Genomic DNA, 26,982 nt, shown 5'->3' with positions numbered 1-26,982 from the left:
GTATATATAGTTTTTCAATTGATTTTTTTAATCTTTCGAAATAAATATAAAAGTAGCAAGATCATTTGCTTTTAAGTAATAAGTTAATGGAACTCATTACTTATTTCATTTTTTTTCTGAAGGTACAAGACAATGTCCTATAGACCTGTCCTGTAGAAGATTTAATGCAAATGGCTGCATACTTCTGGTTGATTTTACCTGCTGTCAGAAGTGTTCAGTGGTCCTTTATCTTTTTCCCATGTTATGGTAGCCTCAGGAATACCATTTATTTGACACTGGAAGCGAGCAACTCCTCCCTCATTCACAGACATGGATACTGGATCAGTGTGGAACTTTGGAAGAGCTGCGTAAATAAATACAGAAATAATAAAATAAACTGGCTTGCAATAAGTTTCTGCTTCCCAATAAGTTGTTTAACATTGTTGGTTACCAACAATGTTAAACAACTGATGAACTGACAAGGTTACAGACAATTTCACTTATTTATTTGAGCTACCATATATACATTTTGTGTGGAAATTTATGACTGTGATTCCTAGACTTTCTTACACTTACACAAATGTACCTGCTCACATGCAAGCAAAGTTTCTAATATCATGGCCACAATCAATATATGCTTATTATAGAGAAGGTATCTGTTAATAAAACATCATCATGGCAAAGCACTTTATGAAAATAAGATCACAACTGTGTTTCTTCTTGATGAACAGGAAAGCTGAGTCAAGCAAAAATGTAATCGGAAAATAAATTTTGACACTTTATGCACATTTTTTTTCCTAAAGAGAAATGCAAGTTATCACTTTAAAAATAATGTTCTGGAGTTGGTTTAAAACAAGAGATCAACAAAGTTTGTTAATTTCCAAGTTTCCAGTCTAAACAATCCATGGTGGTGCTGTGCTACAGATACTGATTTCCACTTTTTCTCCAGTAAGTTAATCTACAAGTATTTCAAACTACATTACAGTCTGCCAACATTAAAACATATCAAATCTCACTGTATTTTAAAAAAAAAGTTACACTTTGGCTAAACAGATTCAACATTTAATCAAACTCACTACATAAAAAATGTTAATTTCTTCTCATTTGATGGTTACACAGAAACACTATTTATATACTCTAATTTGGATTTGATAGACAGTTAGTTTAGTGTTGTATGTAAATATTTGAATTGCATGTTCCAGATGGCAGATTTAAATATCTGCCATATTTAAATATGGCAGATATTAATATTAATTAATTAATAATAATAATTAATATTAATTATTAATAATTAATTGTTAATTAATTATTATTATTATTAATGATAATTAATAATAATTAATTATCATTAATTAATGTATTAATTAATGATACATTAATTAATACATTAATGTATCATTAATGTATTAATGATACATTAATGACACTTTTAATGTATCATTAAAAGTAGAACCATTTTGCTAAAGGCAGTTTCTTGAACATCAAGCAACTAGTCAAAAACAGCAAATGAAGTTCACCAAAAATGGAAGCTGCCTTTTAGGGCCTTTATTAAGCTGGGTTGTAAAATCCCCTTAAGACTAATGCATACATTGTGATATTACCACATATGCTCCTTGGTGCCTGTTCTAGTTGAACAGACCGATACAAATATGTAATATCAAATTGCATTGACATATTTCATATGTACTTATGGGTAGAAATGTGAGTAGTACTGAATGAAATATAAAAGCCAGTACAAAAAAATGTACACTAAGTTTCTTCAACATCTGCCGGACTTTGCTCAGGATGTTTTATGAATCTGTGGTTGCCAGTGCCATCCTGTATGCTGTGGTGTGCTGGGGCAGCAGACTGAAGGTGAAGGACAACAACAGAACAATAGACTGATCCACAAGGCCAGTGACATCGTTGGAGTGGAGCTGGACTCTCTGACAGTGGTGTCAGAGACAAGGATCCTGTTCAAGATTCAGCTTGTCTTGGACAACGAGTCTCATCCACTTCATGACGTGTCCCCGGCTACAGGAGCATCTTCAGTCAGAAACTTATTATACCACAGAGCACCACAGGAAATCATTTCTGCCTGTAGCCATTAGATCAGGGGTCACCAACCTTTTTGAGACTGGGAGCTACTTCATGGGTACAAAGTAACATGAAGGGCTTCTTGTTTGATACAGATATACATTTTCTTGGCTCAACCTTTATAACAATAATACATTTATAATAATAATAATACATCTAAATGTATTATTGTTATAATGATTGCATGCTGCCTGATCACAACAGTTATTAGTCATGATTTGCCATGGCAGATATGGTTAATCGTTATTATGTGATCAGGAGATCTTAGTTCACAGAATTTTAAGTTTGATTTGCTGCGCAGGTGACTACCCAGGCCTGAGTAACTTGAATCTAATTTTATCTGCACTCATTTATAGATTATTTTTAGATGAACATATTTGTATGTGCATGCTTGTTATTTATTTATTTATTTATTTATTTATACTCAGTCATACTGAATTACTTAAATCACTCTTAGGCATATATGTATTTTATATACTGTATCTCTTATGGTTATATTTGTATTATTAATATTTAACAAATTAGATGGAGTAGCTTGTCAACTAATAAGTAATTTCCCTGTGGGGTTCGCCCCAAAGGGAAAATGTATATTCTATAGTATAGTATAAAATAGTATATTCTATTCTGTTCAACAAAATGACCAGCAGTCATTAAATTCTATTGATTTTAGACCTATTTCTAATTTTATTAATGTTTTAATCAGAAACTATGACAATTGAAATTAGCTCTTGAAATCTGTGATTGTTTTACTGACAATTTTAAAAGTTCATTGTGCAATCACATACATTGCCTGTCCATCACAGAACAACAAACCACCATGCACACACACACACACACACACACACACACACACACACACGCACACGGACGCACCCACACACATACACACGCGCGCACACACACATCTATGAAGAATTTCGTAATTTAGAGAGATCAATTAACCTAACAATCAGACTTTGGGGCTGTAAGAGGAAGCTGGAGTACCAGGAGAGAACCCACAAATGCATGTAAAAAAATCTCAGGCCAGGATTCAAAGCCAGGACATTCTTGCTGCAAGTCAGCAGTGACACTGTGCCACTCTGCAGTCCCAACTTAATTAAGTCATTGCAAATCAAATTTTAAGAGCTGACAAGATAAACAAGTACACAGTAAACATAGCCAGTTTACAAAAATATGGTTTTAATACATTTAAAATAATTCAGACATTTTTATTTTTGTTCTAGAGAGATAGTTGAATACTTACACGCCAAATGAACTTTGGCCTTGCGGCTCACCAGCAAGCCATAACGATTCTGTGCAGCACAGTCATACTCGCCCATGTCTGCATCACTCCCTTCTCTGCGTTTCTGGAATCTTTGAATTAACAGTGTTCCATTTTCCAGTACCTGGACTCGTGGGCTGAAGGGTAAGGGCATCCCATTTTTACGCCATGTGATTGTAATCGGTCGCTCGCCCTGCACCTGGCAATCCAGCATGAGTGGTTGATCCCTTACTGCGATCACATCGCTGGGTTCCAAAATGAAAGACAGTTCGGATGCCAAGCAACAACCTGCAGACAAAAAGAGAAAGACAGGCAATAGGTAACAGATATTTCATTTATCTGTTAAAAAATGTTTCCTTATTTATTCAGTTAAGCATAGTTAAACACTAATTTATACAATAGCCTCTGAAATCCCCAAAATGGGCAAAATTATGTATTATTTAAAAATGGTCAATGAACAACTAACTAGCTTGGTGACTGATAGATGTTTGGGCTGACTTAGACTGTATGCACAGAAGAAAACCTGCCATAAATAAGGATTAAGGTGAATGCTGGTAAATCTAACTTAGTTTTCAGTGGCAAGCAAGCCAAGCAACCGGTGAGGACAATATTAACATCATGTTCAGCCTCCAGAAGAGAAAAAAACGACTGAAAGTGTTGCCAGGTCAAGATTGTAGACCCTCTATTGAAGCAGGGGCTACTGATAACAATAGCACTCTGACTGTGAATATTTGCACCCAACCCCCAGTAATCTTAGTTAAAAGTTCCCATCATCCACCATACACCCAGGGGTACCATCTGCCCTTTCTTTATAATTCCAGTCAACCCCTCCCGACTCTTCTCGTCCTTTCAGATCCATCTCTGAGGTGACTTTCCCATGCTACCAAATCTCTCATCCTCACCCTTGTCCTCTTTTCTCCATGACCATGGTGACACCCCCAGTCTTTTTTGGTGTTAATGTCCTCAAATGCAAAGAACCCCAAAGCTTAACAAAGATTCTCAGTTTCCCAGCTGTGAAGCACTAACAATCATCCTTGAACCTTGAACCTTGATGTCACCTCCACAGTGACATTCTCAAACTGTGGAGGTTTGAATTGTGCTCGTCTAAAATACTTTGCAGTTTCTGGTTGTTTAGTTGTCATCAGGTATCTGGATCCTTGCTAATGCTTGGATTGTGGGGGCACTGCTCATATTGATCATGTTAATGTTCATTGTTAACGTAGTAAATAATGTATTATATATCAGTATAACATGAAAATATCACTGAGTCCGAGTTTTGGTAATTTTCATAATGACATCAATCCATTTACTTTAACTAAATTCTGCCTAATACATATACATAATTCACACAGAAAAGTTTTTGCACTGCAACGGGCTAGCTGGGGATATGAAAAGTAGCCCTGGAAAAAAATACAGTTGTGTCCAAAATTTCTAATAAATTAATTATATTCTGATAGAAAATAAGACAGGCATCTCTAACAATATGATAAAACACTGTAAAATGATCATCAATTCTATTTTTTTAAATTTCCCTTTGGAAAATAATAAAAAGGAAGCTAAATATTAGGGTTATGGCAAGGAGGGCTTTAACTTCAAAGAATTGTAATTCATTGTCAAAAATCAATCATGTATCTTGACTTTCTTCTGACTTTTAGTCAGCAAAAACACCAGAGGAATAAATTTGTACCAAGTTTTGAGCAGGGTTTTGTTTATCAAGCAGTTCATTTGAATAAAAATGAGAATTTGTTAAAAATAGTAGTCCAATACAATACAGTACAATATTTTCTCTTTTGAGTGTCAACCTAAACAGTTTCTCCTTTTAAGTGTCCCTAAAGTGTCCCTAAAGGACATGCAAGTGTCCTTTAGGGACACTTGCATGTAAACATTCTGATGTTTTAAGTTTTTTGCTTCTAAGATTTACATACATATGGCTGTGATCAAATATAATCACAGTCACGGATTTGCTTCACAGCCCATTTTGTAGCAAGTCTTCCCCCTCTCACAACCCACCTTCCTGTAAGATAACTATCAATAAAAGCCACGAGTAGAAAGACCTTTTTAAACGAAGAAAAAGACCAAAAACTGATTAATTTTAATTGATCTTCATTTTGCTTTATTTTTAAAGAATGCTGATTTCTCAGGTACTTTCCTGCTTGTAAATAAAGGCTTGATAGTTAAAAAAAACCCAGTCAATAAGTAAGCATCTGCCTTTAATGAGTAGCCTCCCACTCTGCTGATACTGTTTGACCTGGTCACTCTGGGGAAGCAGAGTCCCAGCCCTCATCCCTACACAGTAAAAAATGCTGGGTTATTTTCATAACCCAATTTCTGGGTTGAAGCTGTTGGGTCATAGGTTGGGTTAGTTTGACCAAATATTGGGTCAAAATTCATAACTCATGAGTTGGGTCAGAAATTTATCGGAAGTCTACATCTTGCACACTTCTGTTGGGCCAGGAGTTGGGTGGGTAGATTTACCCAAACGGTTGGGTTAAAGATGAAACTTGGAAGAAGCCACGCCCCTCTTCACAAGCCTCCATTTTCAACATGACTGTGAACATTGCATAACGGACTTCTCCTCTACTTTGAAATAAGACATGGTAAGTAAAAAGAAGATAAAGTTTCAACGTTTATAGAATTTTATACATGAATTGAATTTATTTCAAACATGTTTGATATTTATTTTTATGGTTATTTAAAATGTTTATTACGGTAGGTTCCTCTGACAAAGAGCTTCGGTGTTGCTACAATACGGATGTTGGGGAAAAAATAGATGAAGGGGAAGGGCACAATTTGTCAAGTAAATTAAATTCAGTTTTTAATATAACCTCAATCATATTTGTTCGTAACTTAACATAGTCAAATTTTTAAAAATCGATTTAGTTTTAAAAGAAAAGGTAGTTGACGGTTTGTCCCCTGATTTTTGCAATATGCGCGCGCATCCTTAGCGGGCTGAGGCTACGTGTTCGAACACCAGCAATAATGGCGGAGGAGAGCGAGCAGAGCTTTAATAATGTGGGTATATTATGCTTTTTGAAAATAAAATAACTTTTGCAAAGTTATTAGGCGATAAATTAGTTGTGTAAACCTGAATTATGCGCTCGGTTTATTAACATATAGCTTAATTACAAACATGCTCGGACGTGTTCGCACTTATCGCTCCCCTCCAGCCGCCGGCTCGTCTCGCCCTCTGTCAGTTGACCGGGCGGAGCGGCTAGTTAAGCTGAGAGAGAACGACCGTCTCCCGGCACATTGCTTTCAAACTCCCGCTGGTTTTAGGCAACGAATTAAAAGCAAAACTAAGACAATATCTAATGTTAATGTTTGCTCATTTTATTATTATTGTTACTACGGTATTAATTACAAATACATTTATTTAAAGTTGGTGCTGAAAGTTATTCAGCACTAAGTTTGTGTTAAGTTTTACTTCTAAATTAAATTATATGTCATTTTATTTTATTAAGTGCTATATTTATTTTTAGGAACATAAAATTACTCCGAACATTTGAAATTGCTGGCTAATTACAAGTTATTTGCAGTTGAGACAGCTATAAGATTTAATTCAGTCATTAAAGTTTGATTTGTGATTTTGTCTTTTCTGATAGATTTTGTAATTTTACATCCAGGATCTTCAGGAGAATTAAGCGAAACCCAAACTCCTCGTTCTCAACGAAGACCTTCTGCATGACCAAGAACATGAGTCTGCTCCCTCAAGGTATTGAAGCTCAGAAGAAATGTTCTCTAAAATGTTGTCATGCTTTTTAGTTACTGTAACATTTTAACACTAACTTATGTTTGATACAGAAGATGATGTAGTCCTGCAGCTGCTGCCAGTACCCCTTCCTGCTCCACCTTACTAATTTGGGAGAAGTTTCAGATCCATCAACCTGGAAATTCAGATGTTTTCATTGATATCCAGCCTGTAAGTCAACCTTCATCTCTGAATAATGCTCAGATTGTTTAAGTGCATCACATTCAATAGTGAGGTTTTGTGTTAAACTAGAATCAGTCAGAAATTAGTTTTTGAGAATGTATCCCTTTACCTTTAAATTCACTAAAGGCCTGTTTTTGTGCTTCTCTCTCTTGTTCTCAACGAAGATCTTTTGTATGGCCAAGAAGAGAAAGGAGCGGCCGTCTTCTCAACAACATGAATTTTCTCCCTTAAGGTATTGAAGCTCAAGAGATGTTTATAAACTGTTAACATTTAACATTTTAACACAAGCTTATGTTTCCCATGCAGACAAGATGATGTAGCCCTGCAGCTGCTGCCAGTGCTCCTCCCTACTTACACATTTGGGAGAAGAGTTTCAGATCCATCAACCTGGAAGTTCAGAGGGTTTCATTGATATCCAGCCTGTAAGTCAACATTCATCTCTGAATCATGCTCAAATTGTTTGCTGTTTATATAAGTTCATCACTAATGGCCTGTTTTTTCTGTCTTCTCTCTCCATCAGGTTGGGACAAACCTGGTGGTGCATCTACAAAATGTGACAACCTGTATGTCCTCATGCAGGGAGACAGGCAAAATGCTAAAGTGTCGTTAAAAATGCTCCTTGTTTAATGGCTGAAAGGTTTACTTGTAGTTTGCTTTAAAACAGACTTTTTTTCATTAAATGTTTTCTAATATGGAGTAACAGATACTTCTGGAGTTGTAGCCAAATGAATTGAAGTGATTTAACTACTTATGTTTTGTAACTTTTGTAAATGAAATTGCTGGCTCTATATATGTATCATGTGGAAATAAAAGAAGCTTTAAATTCATATGTCTTTTAATCCTGTTTTTATATAGTGAAATTTAAAATAATTTTTTTTAACCCAACTATAGTGGTATAATAACCCTTGTGTTGGGTTATGAATTTCAACCCAATTTTGGGTCAGTTTAACCAATTTAAACAAGTCAATTTAACCCAACGTTTGGTTAGTTGCCATAACCCAATGTGCTGGGTCAAACCCTCAACCCAACCCAGTTGGGTTAAAACAACCCAGCGTTGGGTCGGTCCATATTTGACCCAGCGCTGGGTTACGTATTGGGTTATTTTTAACCCAGCAGTTTTTACTGTGTAGGAATAATTTAATTTTAGGTCTCTAAGAGCAGATGGGGGTAGGGGATCAGTTATAGTCAGAATTTGTTTTTTATTGCTGTTAGAAAATGTTTCCCATTGCTAGTATTAGGCTGCGTCTCAGAAAGCACTACATTCTGAATAAGTCACATAAAGGAAGCCATAACAACACCCTACACATGTTTTTTTCTTCAGGTTTACAGTTTTTACCACAGAAATTTGTCAGAATACATATTTTGATTGATATCTGCGTTTTTCACATACAGTACAGTTCCTGACTAATCCAAACACTTTAAATATACAATATTTATTGTAAAACTTCAAGAGAACTGTCTTTGTTATCTTCCTGCACCAACCCCTTACTCCCTGCCCCCACCACCTTTGTCACTGGTATGAATAAAAGTATGTCTAAAGTGCATTAAAATTGGGGCTGGAGATGTTGGTTCAGAAAACACACTCCTTGCTGACAGCAGAGTCTTCCCCAACTCAGTCCCAAATGGATTGAAATTGAAATGCAGAATGCCCCCCACCCCCACCCCCCAAGTAAAACCAGATACTTCCCTCATGCTAGCCAGGTTCATTGTTCGAGGTTCATTGTTCCCAAGAACCTACCATTGTAAAGTGTTGCATATGAAGGGTAGGAGAGGATGGGCACCAAGGCAGTAGAGAGTAGGGTCTACAAGAAAGTACAGAGCAGCCTGTGCTTCTTGAGGAAGCTAAGATCATTCAAGGGTAGAATCTGTATATTGAGAACTTTACCTTTTGGCTTGGCTCTTTCTTCACTTAAAAATGTGCACCCATTCTGTTGGGTTTGGAATGTGTATTATTCTATAGCTCTACATGAGGTTTTCTCTTAGACATCAAAGTGGATATTAAATCCTTCAAAAAGTTACCCAAAGTTTGGATAAAGAAAAATTACTTTTTCAGTTTAAAATACTCTCTAAAGCTTGTAGTCAAATGCAAAAGTTTCTTATCAAGACATTCAATTAATTTCCTCAGCTCTTGTTTTCTGTTACAGGTCGGGTCTTCAAATAGATTCATGATGTTTTTAATATAAGATGCAATACAGTAAAAACTTAGTGATGTTAACATTTAAAATATTCAAGTGCACCTATGAATATCTAAGCATATGTGATTTAAAATTTACTGAGCACAACTTCTTCCAAGACCGGACTTTTACTATAATGAAGTTTTATTAAGGGATGGAAATGCCAAAGAACCTCGTCAATAGTATCTAGTGATTGGGACTAGAGGACCCCTAGAGGTCATGAGGACATCATAGGTCAAGGCCAGATATGTAGATTGGGGAGGAGGGGTGCATTTGTGTATTCTCCCCACCTTCTGCTGTCATTTGGAATCTGCTGGCCCTGAACTTCACATATCTACAATCCCCTCCTCCCAATAATGGGACTAAGAAAGAAAATGGGGACCTTCATTGAATCCATTTCTGTATGATATTGAACTTTTAGAGTACTTTAAAGATTTGAGCTTGCAATGACAAATAAATGTAATCTTTCCTACTGGAAATGTCTCTTTCAAAGGTTTAGGCTGCAGAAAGAAAGGGTTGCTTAATCTAACTTGCAACCCAGGACATACAAGTTCAAGTTATATATCCTGAATTTATTTTCAAAAGGAAAGTTCTACAACTGAGATGAGTGCAGTACTCATATAGGTTTAATCAGTCTTAAGATATTAACCCATTCAAATAATGAATGTCTTATGAATTTGCAGGACAATAAAGGTTGTTTCAGTTCTTCCAACCTCATTTTATAATTGCTATGTGTATGAGTTATATGAAAAATGTTTTCTATTCCAATTTGTTTTTCCACATTTGCAAAATCACCATGATTATTCTTCTTAACTTTGCTTTTCTTAGTCTGTATGAGCTGAGTTTTGATGCAGTAGATAAAACAGGTATTTTTCCAGATTAATATCAAGGTATCCAAATGAAGCATTCTGCATCACAAATATCCATTAACAGCAAACCTTAAATTTTTACACACTTCCCACAGTTTTACACACTCTTATTGAACACTCCACAGTGTTCTTATTGAACAGGTTTTTAGCATAAAACCACACAATCAGAGCAAGTGCAGATCTTCATTCTGCATATTTATGAAACAAGCACCAGTCATTGGCACAAAAACAGGTATGTACAGGAAACAACTGTTTCATATCCACTGTGAACATACAGTTCAGATTTTTAAGGCTCTACCTGATGTAGCCTAGAGTCAAAATAATAATTTAAATAATTATTTTATATATTGTAATAAAATAAATCAAACTAAAAAAAATCAATCAATTAAAACCAACAACTTTCCATGACAGTTTAAACTTGATAAATAAGAAGTCATTTCATTTTGCGTTGAAAAATCCAAGTACAGCAGTAGGATCTTCATAATGATAACTTTACTTGGGTTAAATCTCCTTCACATTAACAAACCTTCTCCAGATTGAGATGCTTGTCTTCTTTCTATTTCTCTGCAGGAAACATTAGCCACCACAGATCCTTTGTCTCTCTACGACCAAAGGAGGTTTCTGCTGGGTTAACCAACAATAGACCCAAAGCCTGATAGAGAGGGGTAGGACACAACCATGGACAGCTGTAGGGGGATTACCCCATAAACACGTATCCTTATTAAGGTCTCAGTATGAGCACAGACAGGGGGCAGTGTTATGGAAATGATGGTGTCAAGGTCAAGTCACTGGGGTCTGAGGACTTTTAGGATTACTATTTTGTCCATACCTCCTGCAAATCCAGACTGCTCTGTTGACCCAACAAAAAAAAGCAAAGGTCAGAGGTTGGAACCATTTTCTGTGGTCTGAGTTGAATACAGACCATCTAACATCTGCACTTCTCCTCTCATACAAAAACTGTCTTGTTTTAAATTTCATTTTTTTAATTTTCTTCATCTATATGTAGAAACAAACTGCTTAAAAGTAAAAGGATAACAATTTCACTTCAGACTTTAAATGTGAAAAATATTTCAGAATCAGGGTAATTCAGGAAAATTGCAACACAGAATATCTCTCTTAAAGATCAATACTACTTATTTGATGTTATCAAATTAGACAAGAAGTCTTACTTGTTAGATATTTTTAAAGCTTGTGCACAGTTTGGATTAATGCTTTGAAAGTTAAGATTGCACTTTGTGAATTTAGCTGAGCTGATCCCACCATTTTATAATTTTACCCCTGAAAATGATAGATATAACCAATAATCTAATAGGATTCTATTTCTGTTAGATTTGGCTAAATTCATAATTGCATTCATGTTTGTAACATATACCATGGTATGCAACAGCATACATAGCACAAACATTGATCTGTACTTACTTAAGGCTGACAAACATGTGGCAAGGAGAAGTTGTTTCATTTTGGTCCTTGTCCCTCCAGTCTCCTTGGCATTAAAGTTTATTGCCCATAAAATCACCAAAACTGAAAATTGAAAAAGTAATCCAAGTGGAAAGCAAACTAATTATGCATTTACCAGTATATTCTTCTGTGTTAAAGCTATAGTTATTGTTCTTTCCATTAAAGCATCACTGTTATGCTGGAGTTCAGCATTTAGCCCTTAGAAGGCTGCTGACCATTTCCAAAGCTAATCTGAGAGTAGAACAAGGAAGACACCTAAGTCAGTCCAGAGCTCATTATGTATTCAACTTCATTGTTGTCAATGAATGGATGAGAAGCTCACTGGCCAATTGTAGGTCTGTCCCCTATAAGCCAATCCCAGCTGTAGTGATCAAGGGGTGTTCCTTCAGAGACACAGAGGAAAAAATATGTTAATTTAAACAGGGAACTATGGTCTGAGTCAGGATCCAGTGTGTGATCCAGAGGCAAAAAAGTGACATAATCAACCTTTATTGAAGTTTCACAAATCAGAAAACTTTCACAAATCCCTAACATGGTTCTAAATATTCTGATTCTAATATTCTATTAGAGCAAAATAATCCAGTCCAGGTCTAGGTCTCCCCAACTCCCAACTATTAAGACAATTATGAAAAATAGAAACAGTTTTTTAATGTTAGACATGTTTTAATTCACAAAGTGTATGTTGGAAAAAAATATTCTTGCCTGTAATTTGATAGAGGGCACCTCTCCACACCATGGGCCTGGTGTCTTAACATGGAGACAGGGGAATTGAGAATCCTCAGTCATTAGACCAAGAGCAGCCAGACTAATTCAAATTATTGTTGAGGGGCACAAGCAGGCCTCCTGACATATTTAAAGAAGAAAAAAAGGCACTAGGGCATCAAGGATAAAAAAAGAGATGATCACTCAAGATTCTCAAATAAAAATAATTAACCTCTTCATCTCCAAAATTCTCACCTTCTTGAAATTTCCACTATTTCTTTATTCTGCAAAGATATATCAGTCTTGCACAGCAGAAACAGACTTAAAGCTGTTGGAAGAGTAAAATTCTGGCCTGATGAGTAAAAATATAAGGGATCAGATCAGAGAGCCAATAGAAGTACAAGAAATAGAGATTTTTTTTAAGAATTTTAGTTTTTCAGGAGGCAAATCAAAACTCAAAGAATACTGTCTGCCCCAACAAGCACTGCACTCCAAATACACTAAAACAAATGTCTATTGTCAAATCAGTCGATGACAAAAGAAACCAGCCACTGACAGTCAACACATACCAGGATGTATGTTTTATGTAGTTATTAATAATTTTAATAACTAAAAAAGATTAGTTAAATAGGATTTAATTGACTCTCACTACAGACAGAGAAACTCAGAGGGGCACAGAGTACCATAACTGGCAAACACTCAGGCATTAAAGTGCTGGCATCCCGCTCCTTATACTCCTAGATAATGAGGTGATAGATCACAGGTGTGCTGACTCCAGTCAGCAGACACGCCCTCCAGATGGTGCGTAGTGCAACCTCTAGTGGTTGATGAGGGAAGCTGCAGACAAACAGCAAATCCTCACAAAGAGCCAAAACCCCAGTTCCCAACACTCTTGGGATGCTGTCTGTCTTTAAATTCTGGCTGACCGCTCTGCTGTTCAAACAAATATTTTTGTTTGGATTTCTTTCTTTTTTTTTTACTTGGATATTTTTCTTTAAATTTTATTTTTATTTTTTAGTGTGAAAGCTGTGCACTCTTATCATAAAACCAGACTAACGTGCTGAATTAGACCAAGATTATCAGGAATATCACACAGCTTGTTTTGCTCATTCGTCTTCAAGCTTGTCAACATGGATGTTGAAGTCTCAAGTAGTCATAATCAAGACTTAAAATAACCTTAAAATATTTTATTAGAATTTAGGAAATTCTTAAATAAGGTCATTCCTCCTCCTTTTGTATGTTTTCTGTCCTTGGTACAGACCAGAGGCATTTTGCTCTTGCTCAGAAAAAATAAATAAATAAATAAATAAAGATTCCGTAGTCCTTAGATCTGAAGTATTCCAGTTATGAGTAGACAATCCAAGAGTAAAATAGAATAGAATAGATATTGATCCCCAAGGGGAAGTTGCTTCTTAGATGACAAGCTACTCCATCTAAGGTGTTAATAATTAATTAACACCTTAGTTAATTAATAATATAATTACAATCATAGGCAACAACATGTATAAAATATATGTACCTAAGAGTAATGTAAGTAATGAAATATGACCAGGGGTGAAAGCAGTTTCAAATTCTTGGTGGTAAAAGTTTATATATTTATATATAAAATTCCCTTCTCACCCTCCGCAGGTGAGCTCGGGTCCTCTACCAGAGGCCTGGGAGCTTGAGGGTTCCTCCAGTATCTTGGCTGTGCCTAGAACTGCACATTTCTGGACTGAAATGTCTGATGTTGTTCCTGGGATCTGTTTTAGCTTGTGGTCATCCAGGCCCCTGAGGGCCTGGATGACCACACAGATGACACAGATGACCACAGGCACCACTGTGGTCTTCACCTTCCCTCTCTTTGTAACCATCCGACCACACTTCTCTAGTCCGAATGACATCCCAATGTCAGTGCTGTAGATCCTGGTTGTATGGATCAGTGAGTCGATGTCTCGCTCGCTCTTGGCGTACAGCTTGATGTCATCGATGGAGAGGAGGTGACTGATTGTGGCCCCATTCTTGAGTCGGTATCCGTAGTCAAATCAGCCAAATCATCCTTGTTGATGCAACGAAGGCTCTTAGAGTCCTATTGATGTTGTATATATATTTATGCCTATGCACTTCTGTGCATAGGCATAAATGCCTATGCACAGGCATAGGCACAGGCATAGGCATATGCCTGTGCATATGCCTATGCCTTCTGTGCATAGGCATATTTATGCCTATGCACAGAAGTGCATAGGCATAAATATACTGCCAAACAAAGGCTCCAAGCCAAGGCTTGGAGCTCAGTCATCTGGGAGGAACTCAGAGTAGAGCCGCTGCTCCTTCACGTTGAGAGGAGCCAGTTGAGGTGGCTTGGGCATCTGGTCAGGATGCCTCCAGGACGCCTCCCTGGTGAGGTGTTCTGGGCACGTCCCACCAGGAGGAGGCCCTGGGGAAGACCCAGGACACGCTGGACGGACTATGTTTCTCGGCTGGCCTGGGAACACCTTGGGGTTCCCACGGAGGAGCTGGAAGAAGTGGCTGGGCAGAGGGAAGTCTGGGCCTCCCTTCTGAAGCTGCTGCCCCCGCAACCCGATCCCGGATGAAGCGGAAAAAAATGGATGGATGGATGGATGGATAATTATCGTGGTAGAAGCCATTTGTTTGTTAAATACTTAATGAAACATATTTACCGTGTTTGGTGTTTGTTGTAAATGACTATACTCACAGACAAGATAATTAGTCTAAGTTTGTCGTTTATTGAACGTTCAGCGGCTGTAATGAGCCACAGCAAAGGTAAAATAACCCAAACAGGTGATCAACTCAAAACCACTCGCACCTTTATACTCTCTCTCTTTGTCATTTAAGCACACCCATTGCCGTGGCAACCGCCTGTGCCCTGCAAGCCGAGCACAGATTACTTTAAAAACATAACATTCAGTCCGTTACAATATTAGGTTTTCAGGCTTGATATTTATTTTGCGATCATTAATAAGCGCTCCCTCTGAACACAGAGGTGGTTGATTAGTTAATTTTAAACTCCTGCTCTGCTAGTTATTTTGGTAATGGAAGCGAAATGCACAGATTTGCGCAACACCTTGTTGAAACCATAATTACTGAGATTATTCATTTTGTTGGGTCATTAATTTGAACACATTTTGTTGATTATTTTTTTCTCTTGTTCTTTAATAAAGTTACAAACATTTTGATGAGCCAGTCTCAGCTGGTCTCAGCATCCTGAGACCAGCTGGGGTGTTCAGTTTGTCACCTAATGCCTCAAAACCTTCCGTGATCGACGTATTGCACCCCTACTGTCTAGCAAAGCACGAACAGTTCAGAAACAATATGAAATGGAAAGAAATCTATTTATTAACTGATTAATTCGTGTTTTAGACTTTTCTTGAAAATCTAAAGTAATCAGTCACGGTTGATTATTGGGTACTCTCACGGCTGCTCAGTGAACCCATTGATGTTTTTTTTTTACAGCTGACAGCCGCTCCCCTCTCTTACAGGTATTGCGTACCCCCACTAAATCGTTTAGGGGTACACAGAACCCAACCGTACCCGTCTGCTTTCACCCCTGAATATGACTGATTATAAATAAATAAATAACAAGCATATATAAATATCCATCCATCCATTTTCTGTACACCCTTGTCCCTAGTGGGGTTGGGAGGGTTGCTGGTGCCTCTCCAGCTAGGGTTGCCACCTTTCAGTAATAAAAATAAGGGACTCCCACCACGGCACATGTCGTCCTACTCTCATAGGGTGGGATGGCGGCAGCAGTGATAGATAATATTTTATGTCAATGTTTTTGTTTTTAAAAAGTAACCCATAAAGGGTGGCCTATCAGCGTGGTCAGACGAAGTCATTAAACTACAGTCTACTGTAACAAGCTTACAGAAAGAAATGTCAACGCTCAAAGATAAATGTGAAGATCTGGAGGGGAGGATGAGAAGGTCCAATATCCGCATAGCGGGCATTGAAGAGCGCCCGGACTCCAGTTCCCCTCAAGCCGTGGCAAAAATCATCAAAGAAGTTCTGCAGATGGATCGAGACATAAAGGTGGACCGCTCACACCACACACTTACCGGAAGAAGAGTCATCATCGCTAAATTACATAATGATGGGGACTCGGCGGAGATCCTGAGGAGAGCACCCTCAAAATTTGGAGCAAAATACTATCAGTTTTTAAGTTATTAAAACAGATCTCACTTTTATCAAGTATAGGATTTATGAAGACATTTGCACCAAACAATTTAGATTCTGGGTTCAAAAACTGGTGTAATTATTGACTATCTCATATCCATCAATTACCGTAATTAAAGAGGGAAATTTCTCCCAAGACGGGACTTCTATAGATACTTACAACTCAGAACTTTGTGACGACACACAGCAATTGGACTAAATTTCATGAGCCTACACCTATAGAAAATTTCCTAATGGACATACAAAGGGGAAAGGGAAATAAAAAAGTAATTAGTAAAATATATGACCTGCTTCTATCTATGAATACGCACGATTCCACAAACATAAAGCATAAATGGGAGACTGAACTGCAGGAGTCAATAGCAGGGGACACATGGGAAGAAATATGCACTGAAGCACAATTAACAAATTCTAAGACATGGGGAGAATTCAAATGGAAAGTAATAGTCCAGTTTTTCAGAACGCCAGCAGTAACTAGTAAAATGGGCCCAACACAACCCAGCTCATGCTGGAGAAACTGCAGGACACAGAACACAAATCATACGCATATCTTTTGGTCTTGTCCTAAACTAAGTGTGTTCTGGGAGGAGACTTTTGAAGCCCTCAAGGTAATTTTCAGGAGGGATGTTCCAAAAACCCCCCTGGTGGCAGTTTTAGGAGAAATACCCGATGGAATAGACAGGAAGGGTGATCGATATCTTTTAAATATCTTGCTCACAGCAGCTTTGAAATGAATAACTATCAGGTGGCTGAAGCCAGGGCCTCCTACATATAATTCATAGATACAAAAAGTCTGGGACGTTTATTTGATTTATTTGTGTGTTTTGTGTGTATTTTATTTTGCTGTTATCTGTCTTTTTATTTCACTCTGTTGTTGTGAATTCATTTTTACATTTGTTAGAACATTTGCTGTTCTTTTGTCAAGTTATAATGCAGAAGATACATGTCACTAAGAGACACGAGAATGTAACTGTGGAAATGTGTTAAAAATAAATAAAAATAAAGTTAAAATAAAAAAGTAACCCATACAGCAATCGTTCCTGCATAGAGTACTCCAATCAGAGCATATCTTAAATAAGTTTAATTAAGCAAGTGTAAAATGAATTGGGTAAACTGCTCAAGTACTGAGCAACTGATCATAACACCTGATTTAATCAAAATTTTGTTAACTTATAAAGTTTTAAATGGGTTAGCCCCCCTTATCTTCGGGACCTTTTAAATTTCCGGTCTGTGTCCAGAACTTTACGATCACATAATCAATTATTGACAGTTCCTCGGACTCGATTTAAGAGGAAAAGAGATCAAGCTTTTTCTGTTGCTGCTTCTGTTTTATGGAATAACTTACCTTTCCAGATTAGATCTGCCTGTCATGATGGGTTTGAGATTCTTGACCCACATGCAGAAACACTCAGAGGAGACTGGGTTTAGTTAAAGGTTTATTTACAGCTCTGACAAATAAAGATATTACAGTCAGTTGGAGTTTATCTTTCTTCGGTCCAGGATCCGGGGATTACTGCACACAGGTAGAGAGCAATTTTCCTCTCGGTGTGCTGCCTTTTGTTTAGTTTAGTTGGACCAGCAAGGTTTTTGAACTAGAGCACCCCCTGGTGGATATTTTTGTTATGTTGCCTTTGTGATGCTAAAAGAAAACATAGATCCAAGATGGTGGAATGCGACACCAAACAGCTCGTGGAGTAGCTGACTATTGTCTTTATTCGTTGTGTTTCCGACAAGATTTGTTCGTAAGTGCTTGTTAATTGTGAAAATAATAACTGTCTCTTTGTTTCATGTAACGCTGGTGTAAGTAATTTGTATACTTTAGTCATTTAAGAAAATGTTGTTTTAAGCTCGCAGTAAGAATGGCTATTTTGCTATGTTAGCTAACATTACGCCTTGTATGTTGCAGTTTACGATGGCCAAAGTGATGGCAGTGGTCAGAGGCCACTCTTCAATAAACAACTAAAAAGAAAGAAAGAAGTTTGGTTATTGGAGCGTCGTTGTCTGGCTGTCTAGCGGCTGAAAAGATTGAAAACTCAGGGCGAGGACAGCACAGTAAAGAACATCAGCGCAGCGGACCACAACCACAAGGAAATATTCAGCAAGTCAATCATGAGCCTGCGGTCAGGTAAAGCAGATGACATGGAGGACAAGGATAAAGTAAGCAATACAGACACAAGTTCCAAGTCTACACGCTCACGCACATCCAAACGTTCGTCCACAAGTTCTGCAGCATTAAAAGCACGGGCTAAAGCAGAGGCTGCACGTGCTCAGCTCGCGTTTTCAGAAAAAGAAGCAACCATAATGAAGCAGAAAACTGAACTTGAAGCTAATTTGCATATTTTAAGTTCTCAGAAGGCTGTTGCAGCCGCAGAAGCAGAAGTTGCAGTTTATGAAGAGGGGGAGGCTCTCTCGAAGAGTGAACAGGACTATCCATTAGTGGGTCCACCTGCCAGCCCAAAACGGCTTACGGCAGAGTATGTTCAAAAACATTCAGATATTAGTTTTGAAGGCTTCTCTTTGTCAGCAGATCCACTCGCCTGTCACAAGGCTACACGTGAACAGTATGAAAAAGCCATGACAAAAGAAATGGACAATAACAGCTCACACAGTGCAGAAGCAGCTAAACCCAAAAGAGCACACAGAGAGACACTGAATCCCCCCAAACTATATCCGTTCCACACTCCTCAAACCTCAACAGAGGCACAAGGTGTACATGAGATTGCCAAGTACCTTACACGGAGAGAACTGTTAAGTTCAGGACTTTCACAGTTTGATGACCACCCTGAGAATTACTGGTCGTGGAAAACATCATTTCAAAATGCTATTAAAGATTTGAACGTTACAGCCCTAGAAGAGCTAGATTTAATGGTCAAATGGCTTGGAGCTGAGTCTGGACAACAGGCAAAAAGAATCCGCTCAGCCAACGTCTTTAGTCCAACAGTTGCACTGGACCTTGTGTGGCAAAGACTGGAGGAATCTTATGGTTCTCCTGAAGTGGTGGAAAATGCACTGCTAAAAAAGATTGAACAGTTTCCCAAACTCAACAACCGGGACAACATAAAGTTAAGAGAGCTGGGTGACGTTCTGCAGGAAATCGAATGTGCAAAAGATGGAGGCTACTTACTGGGACTCTCATATTTGGACACAGCTCGTGGAATCAATCCCATTGTGGAGAAGTTACCCTATGGACTGCAGGAAAAGTGGATTGCAACGGGTGCGAAGTACAAAGAGGAACATAAAGTTGCCTTTCCCCCTTTCAGTATTTTTTCAAGGTTTGTAAGACAACAAGCCAAAATAAGAAATGACCCAAGCTTTGATATCACACCTGCTAACGCAAGCTTCAAAAAAGAGAAAAGCTTCAAAAGCAATAGCAGGCAAGTGATTTCTGTACACAAAACAGACATCCCTACAGATGGTAGTTCAGCTCAAACTACTTACAGTAAGCCTATAGAAAACCCTGACAAGGTTTGTCCTATACATAAGAAACCTCATCCACTTAAAAAGTGTAAAAGTTTCAGAGCAAAGCCAATAGATGAGCGCAAGTTATTTTTAAAAGAAAACAGAATCTGTTTTAAATGCTGTGGCTCTACCCAGCATCTAGCAAGGGACTGCAAGGTGCAGATAAAGTGTATGGACTGTGGCAGTGACAGACATTTAACAGCCCTACATCCAGGTCCACCGCCTGCTCCAGCTGAGATCTTTGAAGCTGATAAAGGTGATGGCGGGGAGACACAGGATAGTACAAATGTCTCAGTTGTTTCTAAGTGCACAGAAGTCTGTGGTGATGTAAATATCCCACATTCATGTTCAAAAATAAGTCCTGTGTTAGTCTATCCAGAGGGAAAAAGAGAACAGGCAAGAAAGATGTACGCAGTGCTTGACGAACAAAGTAACAAGTCTCTAGCTAAGTCTCAGTTTTTTGAGATCTTTAATATTGAGACACGCTCAGACACGTACAAGCTCAGGACATGCTCAGGACTTTCAGATAATGTTGGCAGAACAGCATTAAACTTTACGATTGAGTCAATAGATGGTAGAGTAAAGCTCCCACTTCCAAACCTCATTGAGTGTGACATGATTCCGGATGACAGAAGAGAAATTCCGTCTCCAGAAGTTGCTATGAAGTTCCCACACTTACAGAAGATAGCTGAAAAAGTCCCTCCTGTAGAAGAACAGGTTCCTATTCTTTTGCTCTTGGGAAGAGACATTATTCAGGTTCATAAGGTCAGAGAGAGAATCAATGGGCCACACACTATGCCCTATGCACAGCGTTTAGATTTAGGCTGGGTTATAGTTGGGGAAGCCTGCATGGGGAAGACGCATAGACCCCCTAATGTGAATGTGCTCAAAACACATGTTCTTCAGAATGGCCGTGCTTCTTACCTATGCCCATGCCCTAATATGTTTCAAGTCAAGGAGTCAAGTGGTTGCAATTACCAACTTAGCACCACACTTGCCTTTCAAAAGGACATTGACAACACAGCTGTCAGTCAACTGGGAGAAAAGGTGTTTGACAGAACAAAAGATGATGACAAACCAGCACTGTCAGTAGAGGATAAGGAGTTTATTGACGTTATGGAAAAAGAAGTGTATCAGAATGAAGGTAATAGCTGGGTGGCACCTTTGCCATTCCGCTCGCCTAGACCAGAACTTCCAAGTAACAGAGAGCAAGCACTCAAACGCCTCCAGTCCCTCAGAAAGACACTGGACCGTAAGCCTGAAATGAAAAGACAATACACAGAGTTCATTCAAAATATGCTGGACAACGATCACGCAGAGGTTGCTTCACCTTTGGACTCAGACAAAGAACATTGGTATTTACCATCCTTTGGTGTGTATCACCCACAAAAACCTGACCAGCTGAGAGTAGTTTTTGACTCAAGTGCAGAGTTTGAAGGACTGTCCCTTAACAAAGTTTTATTAAGAGGACCCGACCTAAACAACACACTAATAGGTGTTCTTATACGTTTTAGAAAAGAACCAGTAGCATTTTCAGCTGATGTGCAACAAATGTTTTACTGTTTTGAAGTGAGAGAGGATCATAGGGATTACTTGAGATTCCTTTGGTATGTGGATAATGATACCAACAAAGACATTTGTGACTACCGAATGAAGGTTCACGTCTTCGGTAATAGTCCATCCCCAGCGGTGGCTATTTACTGTATGAGGCGTACTGCAGTGGAGGGAGAAAAAGAGTTTGGCCATGACGCAAAGCAGTTCATAATGAGGAATTTTTATGTCGATGACGGCCTTTCATCCACAGCAACAAGAGAAGAAGCCGTTGAGATACTCACAAATGCACAAAACATGTTGGCTCAGTCAAATTTGAAGCTACATAAAATAGCCTCTAATGACCACAAAGTAGTCGAAGCGTTTCCTGCTGCAGAAAGAGCCAAAGATCTAAAAGACTTGGACATGGAGTTGGACGACATACCCCTGCAAAGGAGCTTAGGAGTGCTGTGGAATCTTAAAAGTGACTGTTTCACTTTTTATGCCACAAGTGAAAAAAGGCCATTCACCAAGAGAGGTGTCTTGGCCACCGTTAACAGTTTATACGACCCATTAGGCTTTGTTTCACCCATCACAATGCAGGGGAAATCCCTTCTCCGTGACTTATCCACACAGCAGAAAGACTGGGATGAACCACTTCCTGCAGAAAGAGAAGCGGAATGGGACAAATGGAGAAATTCATTGAAGGATCTGGAGAAGCTACAAATACCCAGGTGCTACTTCTCATTCTCTCAGTCTGTTGCTGCAAGGAAAGAACTATGCATATTTTCAGACGCCTCTACCATGGCTATAGGAGCAGTGGCATACCTGAGAGCTCTCGACAGTGAAGGTCAGTGGCACACAGGTTTCATCATGGGGAAGTCCAAAGTCGCCCCCCGACCTGCTCACACTGTTCCTAGATTGGAATTATGTGCAGCAGTTTTAGCTGTAGAAATGTATGAACTCATTAGAGATGAGATGGACATTGAAGTGGACACTGTCAGATTTTTCACAGATAGTAAAATCATCCTTGGCTACATACACAACAACACAAAGAGATTCTATACTTATGTGGCCAATCGAGTGATTCGAATCAGGAAGACCACACATCCAACACAGTGGGTTTACATATCCACTAGTGACAACCCAGCAGACATAGCCACTAGACCGATACCAGCTTCTACATTAGCTTCCACAAACTGGTTTGGTGGTCCTTCTTTTTTGACACTACATGACATTGAGACATCACACTGTGATAGTTTTAGTCTCATTAACCCTGAGACAGATACAGAGATCAGGCCTGATGTGAAAACCTTTGTTACTAAAACCTCAGTAACGCTGCTGGAACCATCTCGTTTTGAAAGATTCTCTCATTGGATGAGATTGTGTTGCACTATTGCATCACTGAAACGTGTGGCAGCATCATTCAAGAAAACAGATACAGAAAGTAAAGGCTGGAAGTGTTTCAGTGACGGTAACACTGCAGAAGAAGTATCCAAAGCAGCCAAATTTATCATTCACACAGTACAAAGTGAAACATTCAAAGAGGAGCTCAGGTGCATAAAAGCAAATCAACCACTTCCAAAACAGAGTTGTCTCCAAAAGCTAAACCCTGTCATTGATGGAGAAGGACTTCTCAGAATAGGAGGACGTCTGGCACCTGCTAACCTAACAAAAGAGGAGAAACATCCTGTCATTATTCCAAGGTCTCATCACATATCTATCCTTCTTATCAGATACTACCATGAGAAAGTAGCGCATCAGGGGCGTCACATAACAGAAGGAGCAATCAGAGGAGCTGGATTTTGGATTATTGGTGGTAAACGGCTTATTTCTTCCATCATTCACAAATGTGTCTTTTGTCGAAAACTTAGAGGACAAATGCAGACTCAAAAGATGGCAGATTTACCCCTTGACAGACTGTCAACCATGCCACCATTCACTAGCGTAGGACTGGATGTCTTTGGTCCCTGGACAGTCACCACACGTCGCACCAGAGCAGGAAGTGCAGACAGCAAACGTTGGGCTGTACTTTTCACCTGCATGTCCACAAGAGCTGTACATATTGAGCTCATTGAATCAATGTCAACATCAAGCTTCATTAATGCACTAAGAAGATTCTTCTGCATTCGTGGACCTGCTCAAATACTCCGCTCTGACAGAGGGACAAATTTTATCGGAGCATGCAATGAACTGCAAATTGATCATAAAGAGACAGAACTGAACTCTTTCCTGCTGGGGAAAGGATGCACATGGCTGTTCAACCCTCCCCACTCCTCACATATGGGTGGGTCGTGGGAGCGACTTATCGGAGTTGCAAGGCGAATCCTTGACAGTATTCTTTTGAAAGCCGGACACATCCGACTCACACATGAAGTGTTAAGTACATTCATGGCAGAAGTAATGGCAATAATGAATGCAAGACCACTTGTATCAATTTCAACAGATCCAGATAAACCAAACCTCCTCACTCCAGCAATGCTCCTCACCCAAAAGACAAATGCCCTATCTGCACCAGCAGGAAGCTTTGCATCTCCAGACCTCTACTCAAAGCAATGGAAGCAAGTACAGTCTCTGGCAGACTCTTTTTGGAAACAGTGGAAAAGTGAATACTTACCAACTTTGCAGAAAAGGAGACGATGGACTGATGATAAACCGAACATTAAAGTTGGTGACATTGTGTTATTGAAAGATTCTCTCACTCACAGAAACTTCTGGTCCATGGGAAAAGTTGTGAGAATATTTGAGAGTAAGGACAATAAGGTTCGGAAAGCAGAAGTAAAAACTATAAAAGATGGAAATGAAAAAGTGTTTTTGAGACCCATTACTGATATGGTTTTGCTTTTATCAGATGAAAATTAAAATGTATAGCTAAAAAACTGTTCAAAATGTTTATTAGAAAAGATTGTTTGTAGTGGCAAAATTGTATTGTGCCAGGCGGGGAGTGTGCTGCCTTTTGTTTAGTTTAGTTGGACCAGCAAGGTTTTTGAACTAGAGCACCCCCTGGTGGATATTTTTGTTATGTTGCCTTTGTGATGCTAAAAGAAAACATAGATCCAAGATGGTGGAATGCGACACCAAACAGCTCGTGGAGTAGCTGACTATTGTCTTTATTCGTTGTGTTTCCGACAAGATTTGTTCGTAAGTGCTTGTTAATTGTGAAAATAATAACTGTCTCTTTGTTTCATGTAACGCTGGTGTAAGTAATTTGTATACTTTAGTCATTTAAGAAAATGTTGTTTTAAGCTCGCAGTAAGAATGGCTATTTTGCTATGTTAGCTAACATTACGCCTTGTATGTTGCAGTTTACGATGGCCAAAGTGATGGCAGTGGTCAGAGGCCACTCTTCAATAAACAACTAAAAAGAAAGAAAGAAGTTTGGTTATTGGAGCGTCGTTGTCAGGCTGTCTAGCGGCTGAAAAGATTGAAAACTCAGGGCGAGGACAGCACACTCGGTCTCGCAAGACCGAGAGGAAAACGGTGCAGAAGCGGCACGAGAGGATTCCTCCGAGACTCAGGTAACTCGAACGGTTCCAATGGAACTTGCAACGACCTAGAGAGGATCCACAAAGACAGATTAGACTATGAAGAAGTTACGTATCAAAATCTCAAGCTGTTAAGCAACACTATGAGGGCTCTGTGTACCAGTGCTGGCAAACACTCTGGCGAGGAGGAACTGGCCGCCTGCTGCTCATATACTCCTCATGGTGATGATTATTTCTTGCAGGTGTGTCAACCAAGACCTGTTGGTCCAACCTCTGGAGAAAAACAGCCACAAGGCGCCCTCTGGTGGATAGACCTGGAAAAACACTAACCCAGCCTGATCCCCAACACTGCCCACAGCCTGGATCATTTTAAATCACTTCTTAAAACTCATTTTTACTCTTTGGCATTTAATTGATGTATTGTTTTTACTCTGTTTTGTCATTTGTGTTTTCGTTCTCGTACAGCACTTTGGTGCAGTTTTATACCTGTTTTAAAGTGCTATATAAATAAATTTGGCATTGACATTGACAAAATGTGTCCTCAAACAGGCCTCCAAAAGCATAAGCTATGGGAAAAGTCTGGTATTGCAAAGCGAATTACCAAAATATTTATACAAATAAGGAGTTAGGTTTGAAGGCTGGTTCTAGATCAAATTTGCCACTAGGGCCAGTGCTTTTTCATGGGGACACTTTAAAAAAAATTAAATAAAAAAACAGAGCAATATTTCATCATTTGATATATCAAGTAAGCCAAAGAGCCACTTGTGTCTTGTTAAGAAAATAAATTTAAAGTATGCTAGTTTTAAAACTTAACATGTCTCGATTGAAATAGCCTGTTTATAGTTTTAAAATCAGTAACTTATTCTGGCCTATTGACCTTTATGTTACCTGTAGTTACAGCAGATGGTTTGCTAAGATCTTTTGAACTGCCTTTTGTCTGTGTGGGAAAATAAGTAGAAGTTCCAACTTTCACACTCATCTGTGAAAAGCCGTAAAACAGCAGGAGTTCCTGGCTTTAGAGAGAGGGTCAGAGATAGCTCCTGGTTGGATGAGCAAAGATATGCCTTATTTGAATAAATTCAAGATAAGAATACGTCTTTTACTATAAAACTTTCTACACAGAAGTAACAAATTAGATTTGCTCTCGCAATTCTCCAAAGAAGTCTTTGCACGTCTTTGCTTTTCTTTCTTTCTTTCCTTCTTCTTTCCATTTATGTTGGGTAAATGAATGTATGTCTCTGTTGTTCTGCAGTTTCTGTTGTAATTTTATGCGTTGTCTTCTATTGGATTAAACTGCAATTCTGTGACGTCTGCACTCATTGTTATTTTTGTGTGGCTACATGCGCCCCGCCGGGGGAACCTGGGATCGAAGGAGATAGAGCCAAAAGAGTTTTCTTAAGAAATATTGTAACCTAGAATCTTCTTCAACAGTCTCCGAAGATACAGGTTGCAGAGCCCTGATCTAACAGATGGAAAGTATGATCCTATCTCAATACAGCAGCTAAACGTGTGGCACCATAATTTTTAATTCAATGTTAAAGTAAAATTGTGAAGGTTAAAAAAAATCCACCACAGCACATTAACAAAAGACATTTATTTAGCATAATTTCTTCTGTACCCCTGTTGGGTACAGGTATAGAAGAACCCTTCAGTCCCTGGGCTGCAGGTCTGTGTCTGACATTAATAATACATTAAATCACTACTGAGCACTGAATTAATAAAAGATGTCAACATTTCTTAATAAAACAAACACAAAGCCCTAACAAACCTTTTTAAAGTAGGAAATATTTATGTATTTACTGTTAATCTCTCAGTATGGTTTGTTCTCTAAATGACCATTTATATTATTTTGGCTGCTACAACTATACATTAAATAAGCAAA

The 26,982-nt window shown here is 38.6% G+C and overlaps 1 protein-coding gene and 2 long non-coding RNA genes across 6 annotated transcripts in view; 2 read left to right on the top strand and 1 right to left on the bottom strand.

The window, feature by feature from the left end:
* The window catches only part of LOC106912698 (immunoglobulin superfamily DCC subclass member 3), an 82,159-nt gene extending 70,410 nt beyond the window's left edge, over positions 1 to 11,749 (bottom strand). Inside the window, exons 1-3 of the mRNA XM_088010018.1 lie at positions 11,710 to 11,749; positions 3,299 to 3,604; positions 199 to 343 (exon numbers count right to left, since the gene is read on the bottom strand). Coding sequence (XP_087866144.1) covers positions 199 to 343; positions 3,299 to 3,604; positions 11,710 to 11,749 — 491 coding nt within the window. The remainder of the gene's footprint in view (positions 1 to 198; positions 344 to 3,298; positions 3,605 to 11,709) is intronic.
* LOC148156332 (uncharacterized) lies at positions 5,627 to 8,074 on the top strand. 4 transcript variants are annotated; one of them, XR_015764588.1, is made up of 6 exons: positions 5,627 to 5,913; positions 6,940 to 7,028; positions 7,118 to 7,235; positions 7,412 to 7,479; positions 7,554 to 7,669; positions 7,768 to 8,074. It is a non-coding gene; the product is annotated as an uncharacterized LOC148156332 (long non-coding RNA). The 4 variants fall into 4 exon arrangements; XR_015764587.1 differs by lacking the exon at positions 5,627 to 5,913 and adding an exon at positions 6,292 to 6,328; XR_015764586.1 differs by lacking the exon at positions 5,627 to 5,913 and adding an exon at positions 6,298 to 6,328 and having other exon boundaries at positions 6,919 to 7,028.
* A 12,620-nt stretch (positions 11,750 to 24,369) lies between the features above and the next one.
* On the top strand, positions 24,370 to 26,407 carry LOC106921147 (uncharacterized). Its single transcript, XR_015764584.1, has 3 exons — positions 24,370 to 24,756; positions 24,921 to 25,133; positions 25,343 to 26,407. It is a non-coding gene; the product is annotated as an uncharacterized LOC106921147 (long non-coding RNA).
* The last annotated feature ends 575 nt before the right edge of the window (positions 26,408 to 26,982 follow it).

This window comes from Poecilia mexicana, unplaced genomic scaffold (genome assembly GCF_051168715.1).
Source record: "Poecilia mexicana isolate PSO_F unplaced genomic scaffold, ASM5116871v1 scaffold_11, whole genome shotgun sequence".
NCBI lineage: Eukaryota > Metazoa > Chordata > Actinopteri > Cyprinodontiformes > Poeciliidae > Poecilia > Poecilia mexicana.
Note: the sequence above shows the minus strand (reverse complement) of the source record. Positions and strands in the feature narration are given on the sequence as shown.